General features: G+C 48.0%; 1 protein-coding gene and 1 pseudogene across 2 annotated transcripts; both read left to right on the forward strand.

Annotated features, from left to right (window-relative positions):
• The first annotated feature begins 376 nt into the window (after nt 1-376).
• LOC128099736 (putative uncharacterized protein ZNRD1-AS1) lies at nt 377-3,579 on the forward strand (annotated as a pseudogene).
• A 2,649-nt stretch (nt 3,580-6,228) lies between these two features.
• Tuba8 (tubulin alpha 8) lies at nt 6,229-22,916 on the forward strand. Of its 2 annotated transcripts, none has more exons than XM_052721019.1 (5): nt 6,229-6,434; nt 16,899-17,121; nt 17,997-18,145; nt 19,832-20,512; nt 22,604-22,916. In XM_052721019.1, exons 2-5 carry the CDS (start codon nt 17,094-17,096, stop codon nt 22,895-22,897), a joined length of 1,152 nt encoding a protein of 383 aa, XP_052576979.1. In that variant the 5' UTR covers nt 6,229-6,434; nt 16,899-17,093; the 3' UTR covers nt 22,898-22,916. The 2 variants fall into 2 exon arrangements, with proteins under 2 accessions (XP_052576979.1, XP_052576978.1); XM_052721018.1 differs by lacking the exon at nt 6,229-6,434 and adding an exon at nt 6,532-6,757.
• Nucleotides 22,917-23,196: the final 280 nt, after the last annotated feature.

Below are 23,196 nucleotides of genomic sequence, written 5' to 3' on the forward strand. Positions count from 1 at the left end.
TGTGTGTGTGTGTGTGTGTGCTGGAACTCAGAGTCTTGAGCATGCTAAGCACAAACTGCTGCCAAGCTACAAGGATAAGTAATACCTTCATGGCCTCTTTGTTTTTTTCTTTTTCTTTTTTTTTCTTTTTCTATACACTCAACGGAGTACCTTTGCTATATAAGTGAGTGGGCACTGTAGGATGGTATTTAGGAGTGTGGTTCCCGAGACTGTAATTTGTGATTGATATCTTGGCTCCCCTTTCTTTGACAAATCATCTTTTCCGATGCCTCAGTTTCTTTAAAATATGCAGGTGGTTATCTGAGTTGACATTACTTTAGACGTCTTGAGGGATCTAAGCTTTAGATGCTGGCCTCTAGGGTGCCTGAAGCAGTTGATGGAGGTAAGTTTTTCTTGGTCCCTTGACCTTAATGGCTTCTGCATTTTGTTTGCTGTCCTTGACTTTCAGCTCCAAGCACTCACTACCTCTTGTTCCCTTCGGCTGGGTTCCACGTGTGTGGCCTGTGTGGTTAACTAGTATCATTAAAAAGTCCTTCCCACCCCCAGGCAGGTGAGCTGGACAGGAGTCGAAGCTAAAGAGACAATACTCTGAGACCATTTGTGACATCAGCCAGTTAGCTTGAGTGGGCGTGTAGAAGAATCAGGGCCAGTGTGAAGATGATGTCTTCTCCAACTTAAGACAAAAGTAACCCAGCCACCCTAATGTTGACTTTGGAAGAATTACCCAGAAGAAGGGCTGGTGGGACTGGGTGGTCTTACAGTTGTCCTGAGATTTGCTTTTTCCCTGGTGGTAGCCTGATTACAGCAGCTGTAACCATGGAGACTTGAAAAGGGGCCACTGTGTCTGTGACACTATGGCCAAAATGTTCACCTTCCTTTTTCCAAATGCCCTTCAGACTCTGAGATAATAATATTGGAATATTAACATTAAATATGAGTGTACTTACGGTGGTAGGGGATACACAACACTACTTATCAATGTCAAGTACTTGACTCCAGGTTGTCTCATGATAAGCTATTGCTTGCTGTCTGTTACAGGCTGTGGACACCTGGACATGGACACTTCTTCCTAGTTCTTTCCACAGGGTAAACTCCATCTTTGCCATTCCTTACCTGGTAGCATCATCCTAGATATCTGGACGGTCAAGGTCTAAGCCAATGGCACATGGACAAGCCTCTCCATGTAACATTTGGCCTCCCAGTTCGGGTTCACAGCCAACGATCATGCTGGGGCTCAGGCCTCTGGCATCAGACTCCTGGACATGAAGTCGAGCTCTGCATTTTTACCAGTTGTTTAATGTGGACTAAGAATCAACTTCTGTAGGTCTCAAATTCTTCATCTGTACAATGAAAGTGATAAAATTTTATTTTCTGTAGTCTCTTGTGAGCAGTAAATGAAATAATGCACAGAAAGCCCTTAGCACAGTGTTTACTCAATATCTGGAAATACCACACAAATAAATATGAATATCACCAGTAGGCCTGGATCCCCGCTCCTCAGAGGCTGAGACTGACGGATCAATATTCTACGCAGTAAGTTTAAGGGTAGCCCAGGTGACATAGTGAGACTGTCTCAAGAACAAAAGGTAGGCACTTAGTCGCGTGAGCTTTAGAGAGGGAGCCGAACTTCTAACTAAAGGGAATTGGAGGCCCCACTACTACTGTGACGACGATTAAGCAAAGATTGGCTTGGGCAAAAGCATCCAGAGACCCTAGGATTGCAGAAGGTCAACAGTCTCCACTGGAGAAAAGGCTCCTGAGTCCTGGTGGTGTGCATAGGACAACAGCAGCAAGACACTTGGTAACTCAGAAATGCGGAGGGGAGAGCAGAGAACTGCAGGCAGCAAGCGCACTCTCTTGACTGCTGGCTTGCGACAGCAGAGTCTTATTACAGTAAGAGAACAAGAAAACAGTGGAGATGATGAAAAGAGAGGACACCGGCGGAGAAACGAAGGTGGCAGTGGAAGAGGAACCACCGCCAAGCACAGAGGGACAGAAGCTGCGGTATTGGGTGCCCGAGAGGGAGAAGAAGCAAATGGAAAGGCACATCCTTACAACAGGCCAGGCCAGGCCAGAGGAGTTAAGATTAAAACCTGGAGACAGGCACGACTCCTCAGTGAAATAACACTACCCAAAATGGTGCCAGAAAAGCATATCATCCCGAAAGCAGAGAGAAGGCAGGCGAAAGAGAGAGAACTGCTCCAATCAAAGGCCGTCAGGAACGCGTGATTCGAGGGAGGGAACTTCCAGAGCAAAGACTCAAAGGAAGAGTCTTGAGAAAAAGCCAGAGCCAGATTCCACCACCTGAGAGGCCTGGTCGAGTGAAGAAGGAGACCAAACAGTTTGAAAAGGTTGTTGCATACCCTCTTTTCCAGCCATCCAGTACAAGTCGGATTAAAGTGGATCTTCTTAGGGAAAAATCTCCAGACAAAGAGAAAGTGAGCACAATTATAAAACCTTGTGGAAAGAGATTCTTGGCTGTGCCACCCTTTTTGAGAACTCAAATAGGAAAAATAAAGGATCAGTAAAGTTTCAGAAAAAAAACGAATAAAAGGTGAAGAAGCTGGGTGGTGGTGGCCCATGCCTTTCATCCTAGGTGGTGGTCCATGCTTTTAATTCCAGGGAGGTAGAGGCAGGTGGATCTCTGAGTTGGAGGCCAGCCTGCTCTCCAGAGTGTGTTAATTCCAGGACAGACAGACAGAGTTACACAGAGACCTGTCTGGAAAAACAAAAGGCCAAAACCAACCAAACAAAAACTTGAGGATATATCAGTCACAGAGCACTTGTCTAGCACATACAAAGCTCTAGGTTCAAGCCTCACTACCGCAAACACAAATATACATATACATATTCATTCCTATGAAGACCAACTTTTCCTGTATAATCTGTAGACATTATCTCTATTCAAATGGGTATGGCTCAACTTTGAGGTCATCATAATTATGCCAGTAACATGAACTCACTGCACAGAAATGCATCCCGGAAGAAGTAGACTCACACCTCCTAAGCAGCATGTGGAGGAGGTAGAGGTCATTCCTTCAGAAGGCTTTTCAAATGCAGTGTGGGTGGTTGCTTTCTCAAAGTAAACCTGGATTTGACATCGCTTCTCTACTTGCAGAAAGGGGATTTGTATTAGGTTCCTCCAAGGAATGGAAATGTCTTCTTATTCACTTACCTACCTAGATATAGATGAAAGAGACTTATTTCATTTACATGTGCAGTGCTGGGAATCAAACCCAGAACCTTGCACCTGCTAGGGTGATGCTCTACCATTGAGCCACATACCCAGCTCTAAGGAGATTGGTCATAAGGATTGGTTCATGCTGTTATGGCAGCTAAGAAGTGTTAAGATGTGCAGGCTTCAGGCTGTAGGCTGCAGACCTAGGAGAGCCAATGGTGTCTGTTCTAATCCAACTGTAAGAAAGCACAGAAGGTCCTTTGGAACTTAGCCTTGTACTCTGTTCTGTTCTTTTGGGTGAGCCCATCCACGTGTAGGAAGGCTTCTGATTAATTTGATGTTAATTTCATTTAGAAATGCTCTCATGCATACACCCACATGTTTGACACCCTTTGGCCCAGTTAAAGCAACACCACACACACACACACACACACACACACACACACACACACTTATAGGGATGGGAAAAACATGTCCTTTTGTCTTTCAAAACTTCTATTCAGGAAGGGACACATGGGGTAAGGGTGGGATGGAGGAATATCAGTAAGTATTTTGGGATTGCTCAGATTAAATAATTTTAAGAATGTGGACTTAAAAAAGAAGCACACACTTTTTTTAAATTTTCATATTTATGAGGTCCTATGTGATGTGATGTGTGTGTATGCGTTTACATTTGTGTGGGGATGTTTGCCTGCATGTGTCTGGGTACCACGTGCATGAAGCGCCCCAAGAGAGCATTGAATCCTCTTGGACTGGAGTTACAAATAGTTGTGAGCTGCCATGTGGGTGATGGGAATCGAACCTGGGTCCTCTGGGAGAGCAGCCAGTGCTCCTAACTGCTGAGCCATCTCTCCAGCCCCCAGTATACATTTCTTACTCTAAAGCCACCGCCAGTCTGCTCAGGCTGCCAAAACAAGACACCACAGACTGGGCAGAAATGTACTTTCTTGGGCTGAAGGTCCAAGGTCAAGTATGGGTAGGGTGTGATTCTCCTGAGGCCCATCTCCTTGGTGTGTACATGGTCTCCTTGCTGGATCCTCACATGGCCTATGGGAGTGCATTCCTAGAGTCTCTCTCCACTTACAAGGACACCCGTCCTGTTGGATTAGGACCTTATCCTTTTAAAGAAATCTTTATGTGTGTGGATGCCTTGCCTGCATGTGTGTATGTACAGCACATGCATGTGGTGCCTGAGCAGGCCAGGAGAGGGCATCAGAACCTCTGGAATTGGAGTTAAAGACAGTTGTGAGCTGCCATGTGGGTGTTAGGAATTGAACCCTGGTCCTCTGCAGGAGCAACAAGTGATCTTGAAAGCGGAGCCATCTCTTCAGCCCCAGGGTCTTCTCTTTAATCTAAAGGACCTATCTCCAAATACACCCCCCTGGGGACTAAGGCTTTAGAAACTGGGGGGCAGATGCCAACAATTCCATAAATGACGGTTAACATTCTTTTTATTTCTCTGCAATCAAAAGATTTAGCATTTGTAGTATAGTCATGGCTCTCTCAAATCCCATAGAGATGAGATGTTCAAGGGTATCACCATTATAGAGTGCATTTGAATGCTATCACTGTTGATATTAAGAGCGTGCTCATAATATACTTAATGGCTTATGAAAAAGACTTGAAAAATTAGCTTATTTAGGTGCTTTCTCTGAGCCCTGGTGGGGCAGGCACTAAGCTGAACAACATAACACAGGTGTTGCAATTTTATAGGAGTGTTGAAACACATACTCACACCCTGTAATCCAAAGCATGTAAAATATTAAGTAATAAGTAAATGGAAGAAGTAATAGAATACGTCATAGGAGTTTGGAAGAGAAATAAATTATGGAATTAATAATAACTACTCTTTATTGAGTTTGACACAATTTAATTATGAGTCTCCATTTTTGCTTATTTATTTTTTGGTTTTTTGAGACAGGGTTTCTCTGTGTAATAGCCCCTTCTCTGTGTAATAGCCCTGGCTGTCCTGGTCCTTGCTTTGTAGACCAGGCTGGCCTTGAACTTACCGAGATCTGGCCTGCCTCTGCTTCCAGGGTACTGGAATTAAAGGCACGTGCTACCATCCCCTTGCTGAGTTTCCATTTTTAAGCTATTGCATTATAAGACTGTGGCCTGCCTGGGCCCCTCCTCTCTGTGGGCACTGTGATGCCGCAGCGAAGCTGCTGGCCCAGCATGTCTGTCCCCAGCACTCTCCATAGTGTGTGACAACCATGGAGGCAACTTCTCTGGAGCAGTTGGAGTGGGCAGTCCCAGCTTGGAGGCTGGGTATCAGTGGGAAGTGTGTGTTCAATGCTTTCTCACATGCCAAGATGATTAAAGTATGTATCCTATCCTCAAGAAACTCATAAATAGGCAAATCCATGAATGGTGGACCGACAGAATAAACCACTAGGTAGGCTTTACCCTGCTGGTTCCTCAGAGCAAGTGGGAAGGTGTGTCTTCCTCCGAGGCACATCATCTGGCCACAGCAGCTCCAAATACATCTTGAAGAACTCTTGATTTCCCTCAGTGACTTGTGTGGTGGGCAGTTGCCAGAGAAAAGAGGGAGAGAAGAAAGTATGGTTGCATCTTTAAGTATGAAGTGGCCCTTGGTAGGGAAGTCTGTGTTGAGGTCAAGGCATAGGAACCATCCAGCCCCCATCGGCTTGGAGACAGAGGGACACCGGAGACCCACTAAAGAGTAGTGGCTCTTAACAAGGCTAGGTACCCCCATGACCCCACTAGATGGAGAGTGAGGAAATCCCTTGCTCTTCAATGTCATCTGTGGCCACAAAGAGGAGGTCCTAGTACAGGGCAGAGGCAGTGAGAACCCTAATATTCTGGAGTACAGGAGGTGATATCTGCACATTTGGGGATTAAGTGGGAAGGGATCCTGTAGGAGTGGGTCAGGAGGAGAGATTTGAGAATGATGGAGCGGGAGCTACTCTGACAGAACTTAGTACAGCACTGAATTCCTGAATCCCATTATGGAGGGCTTGCTGTAGATCAGGAGCCCTGTGTAAGCCATCTTATTGAATTCTCCAGTGACCAGGCAGGCGGTGGCAGAAGCAGAAGCTTGGGCCCTGACCAGGGGCTGGTCAGATCCTGCAGGCTCTCCTGAGCTGAGGTGACTCTGACAGACTAGTTAGCTGCCTTCCCACAGCACACCAGCCAGTGCTGGCAGCCGGAAGACGAACATTTGGGGAGCAATGAGCATTTTGTTTTGAAGTATTTTTCCACTGCTTTCCGGTGCTGATCTCGGAGTGGATGCGGGGTATGTGTGCATACGTGTGTCACGGTCACAGGACTGCTTTCCCGACTCAGCTAGGCAAGGGAGCTCGGCTGCCGCTCCTGGCGTGGGAAGCAGCGGGGCTGGATCAGGGAGCCGCGGGCAGGAGGGGAAGTGCCATTGTGACCTACCCAGGTCCCTCCCCTCCGCGGGCACTGTGATGCTGCAGGACAACTGCTGGCCCAGCATGTCTGTCTCAGGCCCCCTCCCTCGCAGTATGTCACAACCGCGGAGGCGGCCGTATCTGGAGCAGTTGGGGTGGGCAGGCCCAGCTGGGAGGCGAGCAGGCGAGGAGAGCGGCCACGATGGTGAGACTTTCCGGCCCCAGGCTGGCCAGGGACGCGTGCAAGTGCCCGGGTAGAGGGCTGGGGGACCACGGAGTAGCTGCGGGATGGCTTTGGAGCCACTGGGCTCCAAGTCTCTTGGAGGGGGTGTGGGTCCGTTCAGGATCAAGGGTCATAAACCCAGGGGTGGGAAACATCTAGTTGTCAGGTACCTTTTATTTTGTAGAGAAAGTAGACAGCAGGAGCCCCTCTCCTCTTAAAGGGACCTAAGGTAGATGATTTGCGCTTGCTGATGAGAGGAGGGCGGACCGGGAGAGCCGGGTGGAGAGGCGAGTGAGAATTCGGGGGACCACCACTCGTGGACCAGAGTGAGAAGAAATGGGATGCTGAGGGATTCTGGACAGGTGGTCTGGACCTGTGTGGCTGGCTGGGGGAGTAGATAGAGTCAAGTCTCCAAAAGTGACAGGTTCCAGGCTGGGGTCATTCTCCACTCTTATAATCTGGCCATCGGCTTGTGTTTGGGACAACTTAAATTTGAGCTGGGACCTCCTGGACCCAGCCAGCTTGGCAGGAGCCTGCCGCCGGTGCTGGCTCTCCGGACATCGTCTTGGGTTTGGGGCACCCTCGATTCGAGCTGGGTCCTCTGGACCCAATTAGCTTCGCAGGCGGCAGGCGCCGGGCGCTGGTGCAGGCTCCTCACCTTTCCCAGCGGTCAAAGTCAGAAAGACTTTGGGACTCGGAAGTTTCCCTCCCTAGAGACCTGGGGACTTCAGCAGTTTAATTTTATTTCCTTTCCTGGATTCGAGGCAGCGACTCCTCACGGATGGCTGTCTCCACTAGCGGCTGCTACCTTTATAGGTAGAGAGACCCCCTCCGGAGCGCCGCGTCAGCTGCGCCAAAAGCGCCAGGGACGCCCAGCTGCCCGGCCTAGTGTTGGCCTCAATCACCTTCCCCCGACGCCTGGAGGCTCTAGTGTTTCTGCAGTGAAGTGGGACAGAAAGGTTAGGGTGGCGGGGGTGGAGGGCAGAATACGAGTATCTCTCAGACCAAGGTCAGGTTCTCCGAGCGCACTTGCTCGGGTGTCAGTGACAGGGCAGCGGCGCCAGAACCTCCCTTCTCTCCTCCCCCCTCCCCTCCCCACCCTCCTTTCCCCCTTCTCCTGTTCCACCCCTCCTCCTCTATGGCTGTTCCTTTGGGAGAGTGCCCAAGACTTTCTGGGGCTGGCCCTCCTGTAGTCCTACCTCTAAGCCTGTCTGTCCGTCACTCCTCACTCCCCAGCATGCTCCCAGACACACCTGGGAGGTTGAAGAATTTGAGAACACTGGAGTGGCCAGAGGAAACCACTTCTACTCCGGTCCCTGGTGTGGGAAATGAGGAGTGCAGAGCCAAAGTTCAGATTTTGGCGCTTGACTACATAGCTAGCTGTGTGACTTCAGGAAGGTCATTAAACGTCTCTGGACTGTTTTTTTCTCATCTACAAAGTGAAGAGGGCTTAGTTCAAATTTCCAAGGCTCTACATACATTTTATTATTTTTCAGTTTTTTTGTTAAAGAAATGATATATATATATATGTATATGTTACATATATATATGTATATGTTACATATATGGAGAGTAAAGGCTTATTCTATGCATCATCTAACTGCATATTTGCTATGATCAGTCACTAGTTTTTTTTTTTTTTTTTTTTTTTTTTTCAAGACAGGGTTTCTCTGTGTAGCCCTGTCTGTCCTGGAACTCTTGTAGACCAGGCTGGCCTCAAATTCAGAGACCCATTTGCCTGTGCCTCCTGAGTGCTGGGATTAAAAGCATGCACTATCACACCCAGAAAAAAAGATCAAAATATTTATTTATTAGTGTGTTTTCATACACACATGTGTCTGTGTATCAGTGTTCTCCTTTCACATGGAACCTGGAGGTCCAAATCAAGTCATCAGGCTTGTTTAGCAAGTGCTTTTACTTGCTGAGCCGTCTCTGTGGCCTCAGTTCTCAGACTTGCTTTATTTATTTGGCCACATACTGTAGAACTGATATTTAATATCTACAGTTCCCAGTGCATAGCTGTTGCTTTAAAATTTTCAAAGTGCTTTCACCTCTATATTTTCATTTTGATTTGAATGTCTACAGACTCGTGAGTAGAGCCTAAAAGATGTTTGGAGAAGGGGGCAAAGACAGTCAACCAACACTTGGACAAATGCCAATGTGTTCTGAGAGACCTGGGAAATAAACAAACAAAAACAAAACAACAGCAGCAACAACAACAAAAAACAGAGTAAAGTTTAGAGGCTTTGAAAACCTTGATGGTCAAATGTCTTGAAAAGAGCCCATCGTTTTATTGTGAAGCCCTGAACTTCGTGTAATGAGAACATTCCTTATATGCCCAGCACTGTCTTGATGGGCAACAATTTCCCATTCACAGAACCTCTTAGTGAACTTTTTTCTTCTTATCTCCTCCCTCCCTGTTTTTCATTTAGAGATGGGTCTCATCACATTGTCCAGGCATCCCTTAAGCTTGTATTGTTTCTTTTTCTTCAGCCTCCTGAGCAGCTGGAGACTCTATCCTTTTCTTTTCCTTTCTTTTTACATTGGGTGTGTGGGGGGGAGATGGAATCCTGAGGCCAAGCCTTATTGTATGCTTGGCAACTGTGCTGCCTTTGAGCCATGTCCCCAGACCCTGACTCATTCCGGAAAGACTAGAATGATCAATTTGTAAACTTTGATCTCAAGAAGCCCACCCTTTGAAGAATGTCTTCACTTCCTCCAGTGGGTCAGGATTCAGGCAGCCAGCCTCCATGTCTGTCCTCTCTTCCTATACGGGTCATGGAGGTCTTCTTGGGAGGTAAGCAGAATTAGCTTTGCCATTCCCATTTTTGTTGGGTAAGAAATGTGTAACTGGTCCCCCACATCTTTTCAGTGTGGTGTCTTCAGTTACTGGGCAGGCGGGCATTTTTCTTATGACTTGCTGGCTTGCTTCCCAGGTGCATAGCATTCCATCCACCAATGTCCTTTAGTGGTTCCACACCAGATATTCAAGTCACACAGCTGATAAGAAGATTTGAGCTTAAACCCACTCTCTAAAGCCTTCCTTCTTAACCATCGGCTCAGTGGGTCAATCCCATAGCCCAGCATCCCATCTGCTGTCAGTGTTCTTCCAGCAAGCAGCCCCTGGGAATGTGACGATGACACTTATTTTTAGAAAGTTAGTATAGTGATTCCCAGCAGGTACTTTAAGCTGGACCCATGTCAATGGTAGCAGGAAACCAGAGAGAGTTTTTATAAAGGTCACAGGGAGATGGGGACACCTATGTGACCTTTGAAATCCCTTCATGCTGTTCCTTTAGCTTTGAGGAACACTGGCTGTATTAGATGGAAATTGACATCAAATGGTGACAGACATCCCATATACACTTGCAAAAACTGGTAGTTAGAGGGGAGAGCAGTGTGTCTGGGGGTGAGGGTGGAGTCACTGCCATGTCTGGTCTCCTCTGCCATCACTCAGTTGTACCACATGGCTGTGCTGTGCAAAGTAGACTAGCATTGTGACCCAAGCACTGTGGGGGTTATAGCCATTTCTCCCTTCCCGTCACCAAGGGTAGGTTTTCCCTCCTAGCTGCTTGGGTACCTGCTCCTGACTCGTGCATGGGGAGAAGCTGTTGAGTGAGTTTTGGTAGACATCTTTTAGGCTCAGTTCAAGTTAGTGCTCAGCTGAGGGAGGAGTGGGGGGGACATTGATGCTGTTGCCAAGTGTTTGCGGGGTGTCCTTGCTGAGGGGCTCCTAGGTGACCTTGATGACTCCTAGGAGGAAAAGCTAACTTTGAGGAGGAACTGGCTGTGACCAGGTCAGTGACTGGGCGGAAGGGGGGAATGTGGTATTGTTTGAGGAAGGAAGTGGACCAACTGTTCACTTTTTCCTGGACTACTGGGGAGCTGACAATGCTGTGGCCTTTGTGGTGGGCGTTTCCTGTCTGCCGGAAGATCGAGGAAAAGTGCAGTGTGCACTACATTGAAACCTGAGCTCTAGCCTGTCCTATCTCAATGCCAACTAGAGCCCAGGGACCTTTGCCATCAGAGGGTCTCTTGAGCCAGAATCTACTTACCAAGCACCCCCACCCCTTGTCTCTCGTCAGCACCATGGCTGCCTACATCATCTGAGCTGTCTCCTCTCTCCGATGCTCATTTAGGTCAGCTCTTCCGGCTCTTGCTCATTTGCTGTCTTTTGTCTCTTGCCAGTGATCCCAAATGCACCCTAATTGAAGGGTCTGAGCAGAGATAACTCAATCTTTGATGAGTCACCTTTGTTCTTGCTTTAATTATCCCCTTGGAACACTGTGGATCTACTTTTCGCTTGCCAGCGTTGTGACCTAGGTCCTAAAATATATGTAATTTTTTTTATTCTAGCCCAACAACTAGAAATAATCCTGTGATAATAGGCTTCCTGAGAGCAATGGCATGGCAACTGAGCACACAGGTGGCCAGGGGACAATGGACCTGTCTTAGTCCTTCACACGGTTCCTGATGCTGGTCTGAGTCACTAACTTTCCTAGAGAAATACTCCACTGTTAATGTTGTTTTGTGAAAGCTTGAACTGACTTTTTTTTTTTTAAGTCCAGGGTCTTAAACATGCTTGAAATTGCTCTTCCATACTGAGCTGTGTCACCACTGGCCTCAAAATAATGTTGAAAGATTCAAAGCATTCTTCCACTGAGGAGAGTACGTAGCTTTTGTTTCTGAGAACAAAGCAAAAGGGACGGACAATACTAACATAGAGGAAATATATTAAATAGGATCCACGCAAGGAAGGGTTTCTTGCAGTAGGCTCTGAAAGGCTGCAGCGTTCTAGAATATTATTTTCTGTGACATTTGCGGTCCATGGAGGATGGGCAGAGGGGACACAGCTGTCCCACCCGCTCTGCCCTTCACGAGTTCACGCTCCATATAAACTGGCAGTTGTGGGACATGTCCTGAATTCTCCTGTCTCTTGTTCACTATTCCTAAGCGCACCTAAACATGCCCCTAGCCCTGTCTAAATGCATCAGGGGCCTGTCTGCTTTCCTTCTTCAGCAGACCAAGTCAGTTGTGGGTCTGAGCTGCGTCTGTGTTCTTAGACTCCGCTCGCTCTTCACGTTAAATGGTCTGTAAAGCTACGGGGGGCTCTTGTTCTGCTCATCTCTGCTATGTCCAAGCTCTGTGCTTGGTGCTGGAGATTCAGTTGCTTGCCCATAGAGTTTAGTTTCTGTATCAGGAAAAGGCAGACACTTGAAGAAGCAGCCATCACAGCTGAGCCTTGTGTGATAAACAGAAAGCGAATCATGAGCAAGCCCAGCAGAGACCCTAGGATGGGCTGTGGTTATCCTTACTTCCTGCCGGTAGAGAGTGACATTTAACTGAAGTCCTCAAAAATGGCATCAGCACACTGCTGTTTAGAACCTTCTTGCATATGACAGTGCTCATCATGTTAGGATGAACTTTTATAGGTGGTGTTGGACGTATCAGGTCTGTTGAGGGATGTCACTTTTCTCAAGAGGGATGTATCCATCTATCTCCCCATGCCCCCTGGATTGTTGAGTTCACCGGCTCTGGAAGCATACAGAGCCTTCCCTTATAGGGTCCCAGCAGAACAGAGCTCCACAGGCCCAGATTCAAAATAGAATCGAGGGGGAGGGGACAGGAACTTTGGCTACCAAGGGGAACCTGAGATATGAGTTTGGAGCAACAACATATGACTGAAATATCCTTGCTAACTCAGCTTACCTTGACCTCCAGGCTTGGCTGCACAGCTTATCCCGAGGAACAGCCTCCGGGTAGCGGCAGAGGAAGATGACTCATTTTAAAAAGAGATGATTCCTGTTACTCTCACAGCATTTCTGTGCAGAGAGCATTTCCTGTTGGAAATTTTGCATGGCTAGGTTGGTATTGATGTCCACTACCAGGCTTGCACTGAGGTAGACTTGGGGGACCACACCCCAAGGCGCTGGAAATTCAGAGTAAGGGTGAGTCAGGAGGCGGTAGGGTGCAAAAGCAGAGCTCAGGGTGGACTCGTCAGCCCTGGGTTCTAGGCCAGGCTTTTCACTGCTGTGAATCTTCAGTCTAACCTTTTCCTTTCTGTGCCTCAGTTTTACCTACCAGCGATGGAGAAGGAATCACTGAGTGATGTCTGGGGCCAGCCCACCCATGTGCTGAGTGTTCAGAGCTTACATCTCATCCTCAGCATGGCACATGGATGACCTTTCGTGGCTGTGAGGATTCGCTTCCCAGGGGTGTCACGCTGGTCTCCCGTTCTTCCTCTGTGTGGAACTTCAGGCAGAAAGAGGGGTGGCTGAGCAGACAGTGTAGAGAAGTCCCCCACCCCACCCCTCGTGCCAGCTTCTGCCAGGGTAACAGACCCTGAGGTTATCTACTTATTGGCTCGGTTTTGGAGATTTCAGCGTGTGCTGGGTTGTCCCTGTCGGTTCTGGGTCTGAGGTAAAGAGGCACATGGTAGAAGCAAGTGACAAGTCACGTGCTTGATGGCTAAGGAGCAAAAGAGAAAAAGAGGGAGAGCCCGGGGTTCCACAGTCCCACGAGGGTGTGCCCCTGAGACCCGAAACACGTACTGCTGGGCTCCACCTCTACTGCCTGACAGTGCCAGAGGCTGTGGGTCAGGCCTTTAACACGTGCAACTTTGCAAGGACATTCCGGATGCAAATTAGTACCCTACCATGAGCAAAGCGTCCCGTGGAATTCTGAGCATGTTCATAGACCACAGGGTTCCCAGAAACTAATAATTTTGCTGCATCTGAACTCTACTCTTTGTACCCCAAACCTCCTGCCTCCCTCTTAGTCTGAACTTCCGGTGCCTTGGGTAGATGGTGGCTGCATCTACCTCAGTGCAAGGCTGGTAGTGGACATCAATATCAAGGTAGCCATGCAAAATTCCCAACAGGAAACAGAGACCAAGCCCAGGGCCTCGCCTGTGCTAGGCAAGCTCTCCACGTAACTTTGAAATTTTTCCTTGTTCTCTCAGGATGGGCCCTTAGGAAGTATCAGTTGAGTAACTGGCTGTGTGAAATGAGAAAAACCAGGCCAACGTGGATGCAGTCTCTATTCTGACTCCTACTTTTCATTTATTTGTTTTACATTGCTATTAATGTCATGATTTTTAGTACAAAAAATTTAAACCTCCAGAAAAGTAGATGAGTATAATGCCACCCATATGTTTATTGCTTAGGTGTAATAATTATCATTTAAGGCCATATCTACTTATCTCCTGTGTTTATTAATGAGTTTTAAAAGCTGGGAGTGTAGATCACTTGCTTAACATTTGAAGGCCCTGGGTTTGATCTCCAATACTGTTTAAAATTAAAAAAATAGTACTTTAAGTACAGATATGATAGTTTATTGCTAGGTTCTTCAGATGTAATTCTAGACACTAAAAGCATTTTCATACTTAACCTCATTTTTATCATTAATGAATAATTAAATTAAATGAATTAATCAATAATTAAAGTTAATGAGCTTTTCTATTTTGGTTTGTTCAAGTTATAATTCAGAGTCTGCATGGTCCATGTAGCTGTTCTGCTTCTGACACAGCTTTGGTATGGCACAGTGCCTGTCCCCACTCTTGGTTCTCATGAATTGAGAGAGAGTGTGGCTCAGTGGTGGGTTGCCTGCCTGGTTTGTTGGGGTAGAGGGGGGAGAGTATGTAAGGAGGAGGAGGAGGAGGAGGAGGAGAGAGAAAGAGTATGGAAGGAGGAGGAGGAGGAGGAGGAGGAGAGAGAGAATATGGAAGGAAGAGGAGGAGAATGAGGAGAGAGAGAATACGTAAGGAGGAAGTACAGCAGGCACTATTACTCCATCGTCCAGCTCATAGGTGTTAGTGGCCATGATACTGTTAAGCGAAAGAACTCTCTGGGAATGTAGCTCAGGGGTAGAGTGAAAAGGACCAGCTTGAGTCGGGACACATGCGTTTTTCTCAGGATGTTTTCTTTTCTTTTCTCTTTTGGTTTTCACTCGAGAAGGGAGAGAGGAGGGAAGGGACTGAGAGGGTGGCTCTCTGTAAAGATATTTATTCATTCATATAAGATCGAGGAGGGCATCAAAGAGACCCAAAAACATTGGATCCCGTGTTGGTGGCTACGGGTCACTCTGCTTGTCTTCCCGTGATTTTTTCCCTTCCTGCAGTAATCCTGATCTTCCCTGGAAAGGCCTAGAGTGTTCCAGAGGGGAGTCAGCAGACTGGAAACCACACAGCATCCTCAATAAGCTGGGGGTAGCTGGCTGGTGATAAGAAGGGGCAAAGGTCAGAAAGCTGAAGTTTGGGGCCACAGATGAGACTGTAGTTTGGAGGAGATGATGAGAATCAGGTTCCATGTGGGCCTGCCCGGTGTTCGCACAGTGTCAGGTGCCTTCCTGAGAAGCCATGGCTTCTTGCTGAATGTGTGCTGTAGTCTTGTGTCATTAGTAACATGCTTAGTGTGGGACCGTCGCTCGGCATAGGGTGTGCTTTCCTCAGTCCTAAGATGGAAGTAGAAAAGAGCCCCACAACAAAGGGAGTAAGAAGGGGAGCCTGCGGGCTCTGACTCTCCACCTGCTCTGCCAGCAGGTGGGGGAGGAGCTAGATCATGATGACAACGGTAAAGCCAATGGCAGTCATGGCTGAATGCTTGTTTTCAGATGAGGAGAGGTTAAGTGACTCAGCCAAGGTGTCACAGCACAGCAAATGAATGGAGATGGCTAGCTGTGAACTCCGGAGTGTGGGCAAGCCATGAGCGAAGCCTTTCGCTGGGCATTGGGAAGTACTGCCGGGCTGCAGTCCGCAGTCTGTGCACCACATTGGTGGCTTTCCTTCTAGTGGCAGGGGCTAGCAGAGTGATGGGGAGGGGAGGGATTCAGCTGCAAAACCAAACCAGTGAGCAACCGGTCTGAACTCTCTGGCCCTTGGAGACGTCAGGGCGACCGCCCCATTCCTCTGCCTGGAGGGGCTTCTGCGTTCCGAGGAGTCTGAACTTCGATTCGGACCCTGCTTGTTTCCTTGATCAGCCATGCTCTCGGGAGGCTCTGCTCCTGGCTTGGTCACCCAGAGCTGGAAAGTGCCACATCAGGTCATGGGTAAGAATAGAAACCTACAGATCAGGCACATGCTTCCCTGCTGGGCTCTGGCAGGCATCACAGAACAGAGTCACCCTGTGTGGGCCACTGCTTCTCCACAGGCTGGGAAGGGGTGAAGGATGAGTCCATTTTCCCTGGAAATCTGCTTGGAAGGGATATCAACACACACACACACACACACACACACACACACACACACACACACAGACACGCAGACACATACAGACACACACATACACAGAGACACACACAGACATAAACACACACACACACATACACAGAGACACACACACACAGACACACAGACACACACATACACAGAGACACATACAGACATACACACACACAGACACACACACACACACACACACAGACACACACACAGACACACACACACAGAGACACATACAGACACACACACACACACAGACACACACACACACACACACACTCACACACACACACACACACACACGCATGCACGTGGGCACGCACACACGTACCTTATCCTCAGGTGATAATATACTAGGATCGATTAGACAACCGAGGCTTTAAATAGGAGCAGTTAAAATAGAGGGACACTCAGAGGTGACTTTTACTTAATACTTGGCCTGACCTGAGCAACGAGGTAGTTAATGGTGGCTCCGAAAATGTTTCCAATTTCTCAGCATCCAAGAAGAGCCTAACTTGGCCTTGATGGTGTATAATCGTTTATTATTTCTACATTTATAGCCGTAACACTGACTGTATCTATGGTGGCTGCCCTGTGATAGTCCTGGGTCTGTATGCACACCCGTGTGTGTGTGTGATGTTTCAGAAGGCCAGTCAGTGTTCAGGAATTAATGTGAATGCCGGCACCATGTGTTGTAAGGTTAAGGTTAGTCTGCTGCTGCCTTTGACTTCTTTGTGTCTTGTGGCAGATGCAGTGGTGCCAGGCATCTGGAACCCCAGACACATCCGGTCATGGGGTGGTGTGGCTGCTCGTTGAATGTAGGGAAGAGATAGTCTTTAGATGTGGGGCCTCAGCCCATGGCCGGGGACTTGGGTTCTCTGACGTTGATGTGCCCTGTTTCCACAGCGCGAATGCATATCAGTCCACGTGGGTCAAGCTGGAGTTCAGATTGGCAACGCCTGCTGGGAACTCTTCTGCTTAGAACATGGCATCCAGGCAGATGGAACCTTTGGCACTCAGGCCAGCAAGGTCAACGATGACGACTCCTTCACCACCTTTTTCAGTGAGACTGGCAATGGGAAGCATGTGCCCCGGGCTGTCATGGTCGACCTGGAACCTACTGTAGTAGGTGAGTACTGGCCAAGAGCTCTCTACTGCAACAGCAAAGTACAGGGCCTTCGGCTTAGGAGAGTGAAATGAGTGGAACAGTGTGAGTGAGCCAGTTAGAACTCATCCTCCACGTGACTTCCCTCAGCCCCCTGGGGCTTTTGTAATAGCGGTCAAAAGGATCTCTGCTACTCTGTGCAGAACATAATACTTCTTTAACCTGCTGAGACAGGCAGGTATGGCCGAGATTGTTAGCTTTAGAAACTATTAGACACCTCTCAGCTACGTGGTGGTGCATGCCTTTAATCCCAGCACTTGGGAGGCAGAGGCAGGCGGATCTCTGCTGAGTTTGAGGCCAGCCTGGTCTACAGAGTGAGTTCCAGGGCAGCCAGGGCCACACAAAGTAACCCTGTCTCTAAAAACCTCTCCAACAGTCCATTTCCTAAAGCGTAGGATTCTGACTATAGCTGTAGTTGTGCCCCAGGTAGGGTCTAACCTGGCCACACTTCACAGTCAAGGTGGTGTGAGAGCAGCCACACTCACAAGCAGAGGTGTTGCATTTGCGGAGCACTACTTCTGATTTAGAAGCACACAGTGGATTCTGGCTTTCTCCGGACGCGGTTCCTTGTGTGCCTTGGAGGATCCAGATCCAGGCGGAGAGAAGGAGAGGAGACGGCTTTGGGGTTTGATGAGTGGGGTCTGCTCTTCCAAATCTCCTCCTGCACTCTAGCTTGGCTCGGGCCCAGGCTTAGTGCCCTTGTCACGCAGGGTCTCTCAGTCATTTACAGACTTGTTCTAGGGTAGACTGGCTTCACTCCAGTGACGTCTCATACTCAGATGAGCGAGATAGGGCGTCTCTCCTGGAAACCGGGATCTGAAGGTCCTGTCTCTTGACAGATGAGGTGCGGGCAGGAACCTACCGCCATCTCTTCCATCCTGAGCAGCTGATCACGGGGAAGGAGGATGCCGCTAACAATTACGCCCGCGGGCACTATACAGTGGGCAAGGAGAGTATCGACCTGGTGCTGGACCGCATCCGTAAGCTGGTAAGCGCACCGGGGCAGGGCAGAGCATGCCTGGTCATGTGTGGACTCGGGTGGGATAGAGGCATGTGTCAGCTGGCTGGAGGTATAGCTCCTAGAGTTCTTGGGGGATTTTTGTTTATTTATTTGTTGGTGCTGAGGATCAAATCCAGGGCCTTCTCGTGTCAGGTGTATGTGTTGTTTTACTGGCTGTGCCCCTAGGCCTCTGCTCATGTTTCAGAAGGAACATTCACAGGGATAGTATACCTCCCTCTGCCTGGGTATTCTGGCCTACCCTATAAACTGAGGTTAAAGTTAGAAACATAGGTTAGTAAAGCATTGGTTTGGAAGAATTGAGGAAGAGATTTGAGTACTCATGTGCACATTGCAAGTTCTAATTACACACCTTCACTTGTTCTCTAATAAACAAACAAGGGAGGTATTTCCTTTGTAATAGACAGATACAGGAGTTTTGGACTGGGGCGGTTGGTGTCTTAACTTGGGTCACATTAGTTAAGTGTGTTAGAGAGTGCAGAGTTAGGATTTGAATCAGGCTGGCTTGACTACAAAGGTGCATTGTGGGTTATATCACTTTGTCTTTTTAAGCTTTCATTTCCATGTGATGGAAAAAAAATTGACAGACTTGTGATGCCCAAAAGCTCAGAACCACTGGATTGAATGATCATAGCTCACATCCTCTGGGAAAATTCTGTGAGTCTATGAATTCTCATAGTTCTGCCCTGCAGGAGTCAACATGGAGTGCTTACTACACGACAGGTGCTTGCTGAGAGCATGATGCCATCTCACTAACCATCACAGAACCTTCCAAGATGAGGATGTAGCCAAGGGGGAGGAGGCCTTTGGAAAGGTTAATGACTGGCTGAAGTGTTTACAAATTGGGAATTCATGGACATGTTGCTTGTCTTGGTGTGGTCACTCCACAATGCACACAGAAGCCACACTGTGCCCCATAAATATACACAGCTGTGATTTGTCAGCCTATAAACATTTTTTTTTTAAATCTCAAATTTCAAAATCTTAAAAGAAAAAAAAAAACCCTATAGCTCCTTTTATATATCTTCGACCGGTACCTTGAGTCCTTCCCAAATTTGAGACGTGCAGGTCAGCCATGCCCATAAATCACATGTCAAGGACAGGGGTAGCAGGCAAGGTTTGAGCTCTCAGAAGGCAAGGCCGACCACTGTGGCAACTCTGAGACTTCCAGCTCCTGCTTTGGCCAGCTCTGAGTCAGAGCCTTATGTATACATGTGTAGTTTGCCAGTCTAGACACTAGCCACTCCTCCCGAGATCAAAACAACTTCTTTTCTTTTTCTCTTTCTTTCTTTCTTTCTTTCTTTCTTTCTTTCTTTCTTTCTTTCTTTCTTTCTTTTTTTTTTGGTTTTTCGAGACAGGGTTTCTCTGTGTAGTTTTGGTGCCTGTTCTGGATCTCACTCTGTAGACCAGGCTGGCCTCGAAATCACAGAGATCCGCCTGGCTCTGCCTCCCGGGTGCTGGGATTAAAAGTGTGCGCCACCGCCGCCCAGCTCAAAACAACCTCTTTTGTGTCTTATTCCTTATAGGCTATTCAGATTTTACTGACATAAAAATGTTGAGCATGGGGTATGGCAGATAGTGGGAGTTTGTCTGGATTTGTCTCCATGTGGAGTCTCAGCACTCTTCTGATTTCTGCTTGTTTCTGGCTCTCCCCAGACAGATGCCTGTTCTGGCTTGCAAGGATTCCTCATCTTCCACAGCTTTGGAGGGGGCACAGGGTCTGGCTTCACTTCTCTGCTGATGGAACGCCTTTCCCTTGACTATGGCAAGAAGTCCAAGTTAGAATTTGCCATCTACCCGGCACCACAGGTCTCCACAGCAGTGGTGGAACCCTACAACTCCATCCTGACGACCCACACCACCCTGGAACACTCAGACTGTGCTTTCATGGTGGATAACGAAGCCATCTATGACATCTGCCGCAGGAACCTGGACATTGAGCGCCCCACCTATACCAACCTCAACCGCCTCATCAGCCAGATTGTATCCTCAATCACTGCCTCTCTCCGCTTTGATGGAGCCCTCAATGTGGACCTCACGGAGTTCCAAACCAACTTGGTACCCTATCCCCGAATCCACTTCCCACTCGTCACTTACGCACCCATCATTTCTGCTGAGAAAGCCTACCATGAGCAGCTGTCTGTGGCAGAGATAACCAGCTCTTGCTTTGAGCCCAACAGCCAGATGGTGAAGTGTGACCCACGTCATGGCAAATACATGGCCTGCTGCATGCTCTATCGCGGTGATGTGGTACCCAAGGACGTGAATGTCGCCATCGCTGCCATCAAGACCAAGCGAACCATCCAGTTCGTTGACTGGTGCCCCACAGGCTTCAAGGTGAGGACTGATGACTTGGGGTGGAGAAGTACTGAGGGTGCAGAGGGGGTTACTTGGAGAGAATGAATCTTGGGGGATTCTGGTCTTTATGATGATGCCAGGAGATGACTTAAACCAATGCAACATTAACTTCATTCAGCTTTGACTGAGACATTCAGCTGCTGAAGGCTGGTCTGCTTAAGCCACTTTAGAAAGTATCTGAGTTTGCTGTTATTTAAGATTAGTTAACCATCTTTGGCTTTTTTTTTTTTAAACTGAGGGACCTGAACCACAATGCCTTGAGGACTTACAATTCATCTCAATTTGTTTAAAAGAAAGTTCAATGGATAGTTTACCCTTCTAGGTATTAATTTTAGAGATAACTAAATGATTCAAATTGCTGGAAAGGCATAATTCTGCCTTCTAACAGAAGAGGTGTTTTCCCAATATATATTAAAAGTTAATTGTTTACCCTGTAAGCCTTATTCAGCTTGGAGTGACATCAAGGGAGTCTTGGTGTGACTGAATCCTGTTTGTCATGAACTCTCACTTTCTCCCCTCCTGTTGGCTGTGCTGTTCCTGCAGGGCAGGGGCACACGGTCCTCCTGCTCACTGCTCCACTCCTTGTGGCACACATCATCTTTCCTTCCGAGACACCACCTATTTTCATGTGTTAGTTTGGTCATTCTGGCCAAAGCAGCCAAGGTCATCCAAAAACCGGAGCGCTCTCTTTTTTAATTGAAATAACGACATAAGCTAATAAAGGGAGTTAATGGCAAAGGAGGAGAAAGGAAAGAAATGTGGGGATAGTGGGGTGATGAACACAGAGAGGATGTCCCCTCCTTTATTTTAAGCTTGCTCTGAGGTTCTATATAGAAAGATGAGTAAGGTGGTGTCAGCATTGCTAGTGGCTTTTCAGAAAAGCGCATGCATATTGCCAGGCCTCACTGCTCGCTATTCTCCCCAGGGGTATTTGTCCCCACTTTGATTAGGGTCTGCAATGTCACTGGTGGAAGGGGAAGAGAGGCCTATGCTAGTCAGAGCTACACCAGCAAGATACATGAAGTGCAAAATGTGTATCTCTTTCACATCGGTGGCCCGCTGCTTGTTTAGTGGCTGTGTGCCTTAGCGGCTAGCACTGTCTGAAGGCTTGAAAGCAATGAATCCAAGACGTTGGCGACTTAAGCATGATGGCCCGGTGATGTATGTTAGTTTGGGGCAATACCATGGTTCTCTGTGTCCTACCTATGACACCACAGTTGGTCATCTTGAAGCCTTCCAGTTTCCTGTAAGTTTCCCTTGGTCTCCTTGGGTTTGGGTCCTCTCTCTGTGGGGAGATTTCTAGGGTAGAAGCCCCAGTGGGAAGCTACCCCCTCCCAATGTGCTAGCAGATCTTAGGGAGGTTGGCTTGGCTTGCTTGTGTGTGACCTTTGACTTCTGTGGTTGCTGTTTCTGCTTTTCTTCTATGAACCCTGTTTACCAGAGACCCAGCCTTGTGAGTAGTAACACAGTCCCCAAGGACCTCTTTAATTTATTGCTCTGGAGTCTCCCTGTGACCTCTTAAACAGCTTTTCACCCCTCACAGAGAAACTTCCCAAAATTTATTGCAAAAAAACTAAGACAAGCATCAGATAAACATCTAGAAAATAATAAGCTTTACGATCATAATGTCAGTTCTAGCAGTTGATCTGCCTCTGACCAGGGAGGCATTTCCTGCCCCTTGCTCCCGAGATAAACATTTGAGGTGTCTCGGTTTCAATTTCATTTACTACATCCATCAACTTGATATTTCCTCTTTATCAGCCTGTCCTCTGTTTCTCCTTCAGCCTGTAGTTCCTAAGCCCCTGTGATCCTCCTGCCTCAGACTCCATGGTAATGAAATTACAGGCATGCACCAACATGCCCCTCCCTTTTGCTTTTATTTTATCCCCAGCGTACACCCTTTTCATCGGCCATGTTCCCAGCTTCCCGATCTCCTGCTCCATCATGCCCTTCCACCCCACACCTATGCCTGGGTCTCGACAACATAGCTTATTCCCAACAGATTGCCCGATTTTATCTTTGGCCAACTTGCACGTCATCCTGCTGCCTGTCTTCTTCTCTGTTCACCAGGTGGGCATCAACTACCAGCCACCCACCGTTGTGCCAGGAGGGGACTTGGTTAAAGTCCAGCGAGCCGTGTGCATGCTGAGCAACACCACAGCAATTGCAGAGGCCTGGGCCCGCCTGGACCACAAGTTTGACCTCATGTACGCCAAGCGGGCCTTTGTACATTGGTATGTTGGAGAGGGAATGGAGGAAGGAGAATTTTCCGAGGCCAGGGAGGACCTGGCTGCCCTGGAGAAGGATTATGAAGAAGTGGGGACTGATTCATTTGAAGAAGAAAATGAGGGGGAGGAATTTTAAATATACACCTGCCCCATGACTGTGTCTCTCTCTGTTTGTGTTGCTCTGCTGAGCATTTGGGTTCATCTCCTAGCACTGTACTTAGACAGACAGACAGACAACAGAGCAGCAGTTGTGCCTGCTCACTCCCCTTTTCTCCTCTTAGTATTCTGTGCTCACTGCTCTGTGGGAAAAGGAAACCACAGAAAAGAGAAAGTGACAGGCTGGCCTCTCAGCCCCAGCGGGTTCCTGTCCCACATAGGAGGGGGGCTCCTGACTCCAGCACTCTAGCGATGTGACCAGCCACATGGGTACTGAGC

The sequence above is a fragment of the Peromyscus californicus genome, unplaced genomic scaffold (assembly GCF_007827085.1).
Source record: "Peromyscus californicus insignis strain IS unplaced genomic scaffold, ASM782708v3 Scaffold_6__1_contigs__length_162567912, whole genome shotgun sequence".
NCBI lineage: Eukaryota > Metazoa > Chordata > Mammalia > Rodentia > Cricetidae > Peromyscus > Peromyscus californicus.

Bases quoted from the DNA above. Each gene is read 5' to 3' on its own strand.
- Tuba8 (XM_052721018.1), top strand. The intron at 18,146-19,831 runs GTAAGCGCACCG...GGCTCTCCCCAG, and splicing joins TGGACCGCATCCGTAAGCTG to ACAGATGCCTGTTCTGGCTT. The intron at 20,513-22,603 runs GTGAGGACTGAT...TCTGTTCACCAG, and splicing joins GGTGCCCCACAGGCTTCAAG to GTGGGCATCAACTACCAGCC.